This window comes from Mercenaria mercenaria, unplaced genomic scaffold (assembly GCF_021730395.1).
Source record: "Mercenaria mercenaria strain notata unplaced genomic scaffold, MADL_Memer_1 contig_150, whole genome shotgun sequence".
Taxonomy (NCBI): Eukaryota; Metazoa; Mollusca; class Bivalvia; order Venerida; family Veneridae; genus Mercenaria; species Mercenaria mercenaria.
This window is the reverse complement of record NW_026459479.1, coordinates 41038-49257: the sequence shown is the minus strand read 5'-3', so window position 1 is coordinate 49257 and position 8220 is coordinate 41038. Positions and strand designations below refer to the sequence as shown.

The 8220-nt window shown below is 34.4% G+C and overlaps 1 protein-coding gene across 1 annotated transcript; it reads right to left on the bottom strand.

The window, feature by feature from the left end:
- Positions 1-2006: 2006 nt before the first annotated feature.
- LOC128551666 (uncharacterized) lies at positions 2007-6273 on the bottom strand. Its single transcript, XM_053532565.1, has one exon. The coding sequence runs from the start codon at positions 6153-6155 to the stop codon at positions 4053-4055; it is 2103 nt and encodes a 700-aa protein (XP_053388540.1). The 5' UTR covers positions 6156-6273; the 3' UTR covers positions 2007-4052.
- Between the last annotated feature and the right edge of the window lie 1947 nt (positions 6274-8220).

Sequence of the window (8220 nt, the reverse complement as noted above, 5' to 3'; positions counted from 1 at the left end):
ATATGCGTACGATTGAACGCCAATCACAACAAAGTTCAAACTTAGGCCATTGAAAATGGTGTTTAAATTTCCCCAATCAAAAACTCAATGTATCCACTTTAGTCAATTACGGAAACATCACTGTGACCCTGAGCTTTTTCTAAATGGTACAAAAATACCCGTTGTTGACGAAGCAAAATTTCTTGGTGCTATCTTTGATAAATAGCTTTTCTTTGTGCCGCTTATAAGATACTTGAAAGTCAAATGTCTGAAGTCATTGAATCTTTTAAAGGTAATTTACTGATTGGGGAGCCGATCGCACGGTTTTATCAAGACTTTGTAGGGCTTTAATTAGATCTAAGCTAGATTACGGTTGTATTGTTTAAGGTTCAGCAAGAAAATCGTATTTACAAAGGTCTTCATATTGCTCTTGGTGCATTCCGAACATCGCCAGTTGAAAGTTTATATGCTGCAGCAAACGAATCCTCTCTTTACATACGCCGTGAATAACTTTCATTGCAATATGTTTCAAGAGTGGCTGCCAAAAATCCAATCCTGCTCATGATTTTTTTAACTCAAAGTACTCCGATTCATATGAGGAAAAACCAAAACAAATCAAACCGTTTGGATTTCGCATAAAATCTTCTATGACTGAAACTGACTTTGAATTCGATGGTATTAAAGTAAATTCAAATCCAGATACACCAACATGGACCCTCCATACCCCTACAGTTCCTTTCGATTTTAAAACTGCATTTAGAAAGTCTGAAACAAACCCTAAAATATTCAAGTCCAAATAATATGAAATCAAATCAATTACAAGGACTATTTTAAAATTTACACAGACGGTTCAAAAGATGAATCAAAGGTTGGCTGTGCTGCTGTCAGCCACCTTCATCAATCAAAATTACGTTTGCCAAATAATGCAACAATATTTTCAGCCGAGGCCAAAGCTATTGATTTAGCTCTAAATTTTATATCAAAAATAGTGAAGAAAAATGTATTATCTTTTCCGACTCACATTCTGTTTTACAGTCAATTCATAACCGAAACATGGAAAATCCATTCATTCAAAATATTCTTCTCAGGTTTCATGATCTATCTTTAAAAACTTCTATCATATTTTGTTGGATTCCCAGTCATGTTGGTATTCATGAAAACGAAGATGCTGATATTGCAGCAAAGAAATCCTTTTTATTATCACAATCTAATTAGAAATTACCACATAATGATTTTTAGGTCCAATATAAACAAATACATTTTATCTAAATGGCAATCGTCATGGAACAATGCTTCATTCAATAAACTTCATGATATCAAACCTACTCTAGGGGAATGGCACCAAGGGAACAGATCTGTTCGCAGGGAGGAAGTTGTTCTTTCTCGCTGAAGCCCGCCCGCTTAGCTCAGTAGGTAGAGCTTTGGTCTACGGATCGCGGGGTCGTGAGTTCGATCCTCGGGCGGGGCGTATGTTCTCCGTGACTATTTGATAAACGATATTGTATCTGAAATCATTAGTCTTCCATCTCTTATTCATGTGGGGAAGTTGGCAGTTACTTGCGGAGAACATGTTTGTACTGGTACAGAATCCAGGAATACTAGTTAGGTTAACTGCCCGACGTTACATTACTGAAATACTGTTGAAAACCGCGTTAAACCCAAAACAAACAAATAAATGTTCTTTCTCGCTGTCGAATAGGTCATACCCGTTTGACTCATTCTTATCTTTTGAATAAAGAAGATCAACTCGAATGTGTACCATGTCAAACACCGCTTACTATTAAACATATTTTAATTGACTGTGTGGACTTTGCTACACAACGCAGTACATATTATGACGTTCAATCTTTGAAAGAGTTATTTGAAAACGTTTCAGTCGGAAATATATCGTTTTATAAAGCAGATAGAATATATCAAAAAATCTAACATTTCATAGTTTTATTTACATCTTGCAATATTATTATGTTTTCAACTGATATTTTAACACACACGTATATACATTTTTACATAACTGATTTTGGATATGCTTTACATTTTTAGCTCACCTGAGCCAAAGGCTTTTGTGACCAGACAATGTCCGTCGTCCGTCGTGTGTCCGTCAACATTTTCTTCTTGAAAACCACTAGGCAGAATTACACCAAACTTCACAGGAATGATCCTTGGGTGGTCCACTTTCAAAATTGTTAAAAGAATTTCATTCCATGCAGAACTCTGGTTGCCATGGCAACCGAAAGGAAAAACTTTAAAAATCTTCTTGTCCAAAACCACAGGGCCTAGGGCTTTGGTATCTGGTGTGTAACATCATCTAGTGGCCCTCTACCAAAATTGTTCAAATTATCCCCCTAGGGTCAAATATGACCCCGCCCCGGGGTCACATGTTTTATATAGATTTATATAGGGAAGACTTTGAAAATCTTCTTGTACAAAACCACATGGCCTAGGGCTTTGACATTTGGTATGTAGCATGATCTAGTAGTCTTCTACCAAGATTATTCAAATTATCCCCCTAGGGTTAAATATGGCCCCGCCCTGGTGGTCACATGGTTTATATAGACTTACACAGGGAAAAATTTGAAAATCTTCTTGTAGAAAACCACATGACTTAGGGCTTTGATATTTAGTATGTAGCATCATCTAGTGGTCCTCTACCAAGATTGTTCAAATTATCACCTAGGGTCAAATATGGCCCCGCCCCGGGGGTCCCAAGTTTTACATAGACTTATATATGAAAAAAAGTTTAAAAATCTTCTTGTCTGAAACTACAACACTTAGACCTTTGATATTTGGTTTTTAGCATTGACTTGGTCCTCAACCAAAATTGTTCAAATTGTACCCATTGGGTGAAAAAAGGCCCTGTCCTGGGGGTCCCAAGTTTTATATAGACTTGTATAGGAAAAAGCTTTAAAAATCTTCTTGTCTTATCATTCGACCTAGGCTTTTGATATTTGCTATGATTCATTGTCTAGTAGTCCTCAAAAATTGTTCAAACTATGCCCCTCAGATTAAAAGAGGCCCCGCCCTGGGGTCACTTATTTATTATGTGAGTTATATAGGAAAAATACTTTAAAAAATCATCTGATCCTATTTCCAAGGCTGTTTAGTTATAATTACCTGATGACCCCAAGTAATATGATGTCACTTGACTGTGACCTTGACCTACAGACCTACTTTCTTGTTTTTTAAGATACAGCCTTGAAATTTTGATGACATACACAGTTTTGCACACAAATCGTAAAACTGAATTTCATTGACCATGAATGTGACCTACTGACTTTTTTAAACTTTTTATCATTAGTTTGACATTTAAAACATGTAGCTCATTTTACTCAGGTGAGAGATCCTGGGTCATCATGACTCTCTTGTTACATGGATGTTTTTAGATATGTTTTACATTATTCATAGTGTTCTTTACATTTTACATGGATGTTTTTAGGTATGCTATACATTTTTACATCAATGTTTGTGCTTTACAGTTGGCGTTTGCAATATGATTTCTTCTCGGCGATATATGACCATTTTGTGTCGATTCGCCGTAAAACCCAATTCACTTACTCACTCACTTTGTTTCAATCAGCATTTCTAAATACAGATTGCATCGATATTTTGTAGACTTTCTCCAAGTTTATCCTTCTAGCTAATGTCATATTGTTTTATCAATATTTCAAACTACATATAGTCATACTATTGTATACTTCATACTAGAGATTATTAGATTAATATTTCGTAATAAGTATTATTGTCTATATTTGTGAAATTGATCGGGTTTTAAAGGCCGATGATTTCAAATGCGTTGCCCTCAGTTAAAGTTGATTTGATTCCATTTTGGGATAAAATCCGTTCATATAGGAAGCTATCCAGCAAAACTACGGAAAAAAGGGTGGTTCTTTTGGTGCCCGGTCGACCCAAATATATACCCAACGGGAAACGATAGGTCGACCTCCGTCAAAAGGCGAGAAAGGAAAGTATCCATATAGTCAATGTAATGTGAAACCTATTAAAAAACTGAAACGCACCATTAGCAATATATCTTTATTGTTTCATTAATTTTTCATGCTTCTTAAGTCGCATTAGCTTCATGATTCAACAGATTTACATTTGTATTGAAGTATATCATTAATCATAAATGCAATATGGTACCGTGCCGCGTTACTATAATATGAACACACCCTTAAAGACATTACGAAATATTTGAAAGCCGATTTGCTGTCACCAGTAACATATAAACTGTGACCCAACATGTTTAAGTGACTAACATGGGAACTATGATGTGACACCTTAGACAGAACATTCTCAAAAACGGCTCTTGTTTTCTCCATTTCTCCAGCAAGGCCAAGCCTATATTCGGAAATGTATAGCATGTAGCAGCTAAGAACAAGTGGATTACAATGAATGCTTCTCTCGGGACAGTTTAAACTCAACTGTAGCTTTAAAGGAAATGGAGCATATTCCAGTTCAAAATGACTTACAGGAAAATCCATTACCAAATTATGTCGGTCTGTTCGAATATCGTTAACTTGCTTATTACGACTGATTGTTTTAAAACGGACAATGTCACCTGACATTAAAGACATGTACCATTCATCGCCTTTATGTGTAATGTAACGCTTGTATGACCCGTCCTTCAATGTTTCAGTCAAAGCATTCCGGACATCAGAATATCGGTTGTTTACAAAATATACCATTCCGCAGGTTAACGGAACTGTTAAATAATCTATAACGCTTTCTTTCCTCATCTTCCTGATAAACTCATCAATTTGGTTTTCCGTTTGTCTACATTTTCTCAGTTCAAGTTTAATGAGTGCAAGTCGTATACATGGAAAAATGTCTTCACAGTCTTGTCCAAACGTTTTAACAATGTTATCGCAATGCGACTGATTGTCTGTCGATTGAACTAACATTAAGATCAAATTACACCTTCTGCAGTATTCTTTTACCGTGAAATCCGACTGAATCTTTGTAAGAAGTCGTGTCAATAGCAACGGATAATTAAAAAGAGGCTTCACAGGGAGGAGTAGCCTTGATAATTTATCCTCTAAATTGTTATAAATTTCATCAATTATTTTCAATGTATATTTCTTTTCTTCAGTCTTTATTATATTTTTGGAAAGGAATAGATTATTATCAGGAATAACATAATGAGGTAGAAATCCTTTTTCGACATACTGTCTCAGCTTTAGAAGACCATCCTTTACACGAATAACTAGCAGATCTTTTCTCCAAGACCTTTCTGGCAAATCTTCGCATAGCCAAAAAACAATATTTTTAATGTGATAGGTCGATATCTCGCATTTCATGTATTCCCTTTTCAGCATCTTTAGCAATAAGAAACACTTGAACTGTGTATCATTCATATTCCAGATGAGGTTTAGTTCAATATCAACAAATGAAATTCTCCACTCCAAGTCCGACCTCTTCGAGGATTTACTCCCAATTGGAACAACGTAACAAGAAACGTTTTCTTCTAGGAAAGATAAAAGTTCATTGCTTGGCCAGTTATTTTGTCTTTCTCGAGATAGCCATGCCTTTGCCTCAGGCGGCCAATGTTCAAGTTCTAAACTTGAAACCAAGTCTTTGTTTTCGCATGTTATAGCTGGTCCATTACTTCTTAATTCCTGAAAGACGTCACTAGGAAAAGTATACTCTTCAGGTATCGTTTTATTACGAAACATTTTACTTGAAAAAAAATATCGGTCATTTTGTTTTTCAATTATATCGAAAACTATATTCCATCTAAGGTCTTCTGCTCTCGAATTTACAACTACTTGGTAACAAAATTTAGTCACCTCGAGGCGACAATAACCTGCATTGCAACATCGTCTACAAATATATAATGGCATTCGTGCTGGAAACTTATTTATGCCAGTTGAGTAAGCATATGACTTTTCCATTACTTTAAAATCATCCACTACTTCCATAATATCAATGTCACTGCCAGATATAGCTGACTTTTCCGCCATTCCACCACTTATTATAGTTTTCTTACCTACACATTTGTGCTGGAGGTAATGGCAAATGAGGTATGTAGTTCGATTATGATCTCTGGCATATATGCTATATTCTAGCAGATCTAGCACAACACTGATATCCATGGCGTTCATCTTTAATATTTTTCTACCTGCCATGAGAAAACAGTCTTTGGCAATGAACAAAATATAGTCTGCACAGAAAATTATCATCACAAAATATCTTCTTTTACATAAGTATTTAAAAGAACTCAAACAAACAATTAAGCCAATATTTTTAATCCGTTCATAACACAAAATTTCAGTGTCAGGTATAATAATTGGTATTCAATTCGTCCCTATAAACTGAATGAAATGGGATTTCAAAGCTGTAGTTATACAGTCGTTAATAACGTATTGATCGTTTGAATACAATGCACTTTGGTAATAAATCAATACTCAGGTGACACTTGATCACATAATGAATAAATGATATACACTCAAGGAAAGTTAAAGCGCAACATCAATTTTTCGTCTGTTATTCATGTAACTACGCCGGTGAAACTCGAAATCGGATGAATTAATTCGAATTTACATAAATTTGTCAGTACGGGATACCGAACGTCCGTAAAAGTCGTGACACCGTTAAATGATTAACAACTTGACAAGGATTTTCATATATAAAAGGTTTAAGATGTTTACTTAACTTTTCAAAACTTTTTTCGTATGTGCCATCGATGCGACAGGAAACATCATTTTACGACGTTTCTATATCGCATGGTTGGTGTACTTTCGGAGAATACTCAGATTAAAAATAACTGAATATTTATTGGTATTGTACCGTAGCAACGCTTCAACGAAAAATTTTTGTGAAAAAAAAATGCCTATTTTTATAAAAGTTGAAAGCGATACTACTAAAATTCACTACTCGTTTGAATTGTGGTAATATTGCTTAAATGAAGGTTCATTAGTTTGCATCAATAACATTTGAGTATTGAAATAAAAAACAATTTGTGGATTCTGTATTTTCACAAATTACAACACGAGCTCCATGTGCAAATGTGACAAAGATCATGCTTCGAGTATCATAAAATGAAACTACCATATTACAGTGGAATTAAGTGAATAATGATAAATATATTGTATATCAATAATTGGCAGAATAAAATATCTGCAAAAAATGGATGTTGCGCTTTTTATTTTCTATAGTGTAAGTATATTGACATAAAATAGAACGTTCATACAATTTTGACTTTGTTCCGATACAATGATCTCCTCTGACATTTCTAATTTTATGTATTTACAATAAATAAACCGAATATCTTATTACTAATAAATAAGGTGATAAAACAAACTATAGAATTCAAAAGCGGCTCGTCAAGAAATTTTGAAAATTATGAATTTTATCAAATGTGTTTGTAGAGGCGTTTTAAATAACATTTTGCCGTAAAACATTTTTCACATTCCCGATGTTTCTCATAATTACATTACATTAGGAGACTCATTCTAAAACGATTTATATTAATTTAACCCTTTTTAATGAAACAGCAGATATCTTTGATGATAACTGAATGATGCATGAGATATCATATGATAGTTAATTTTCATTTCTAAAAATAACTTGTCATTCAAACATTTAGATTGGCTGTCGAGAACTTGTCGATCTGCGGACAAAAACGAGCTACATTCTGAGTTTATAAATAAGATCAAACAAACTTGAGAATTTCAAAGCGGCTTGTCAAAAAATTTGGGAAAAATGAATTTTATCAAATGCATTTTTGAAGAACATTTTGCCGTAAAACATTTTTCACATTCCCGATGTTTCTCATAATTACATTTACAGAAAAACTCATTTGAAAACGCTTTATATAATTTTTACCCTTTTTAATGAAAAATTGGATATCTTTAATGATAATTGAATGTTGCATGAGATATCAAATGATAGTTAATTTCCCCATTCTAAAACAATTTGTCATTCAAACATTTAAACTTGCCGTCTTGTCGACATGCGGACAAAAACGAGCTAAAGACTGTTCAATCATTTTCTATTCTATGTTTCTGCGTTGTGACGTGCTGTTGAGCCGTATACGTCACAGATCGAATATGTAACACCTCTGTGATATATTCGACCGTAAAATTGGCATTTTCCTAATGTAACATATTCGTTTGGTCATTTTTTGACAGTTTACCTCGAAACATATATGTCACATACGTTGTGACCTAAAAGCGCATGAAGTGATGAAATAATGTACGGAGGCCACCTGTGGTCTTCCTCCACCATTAAAAGCTGGAAACTCGC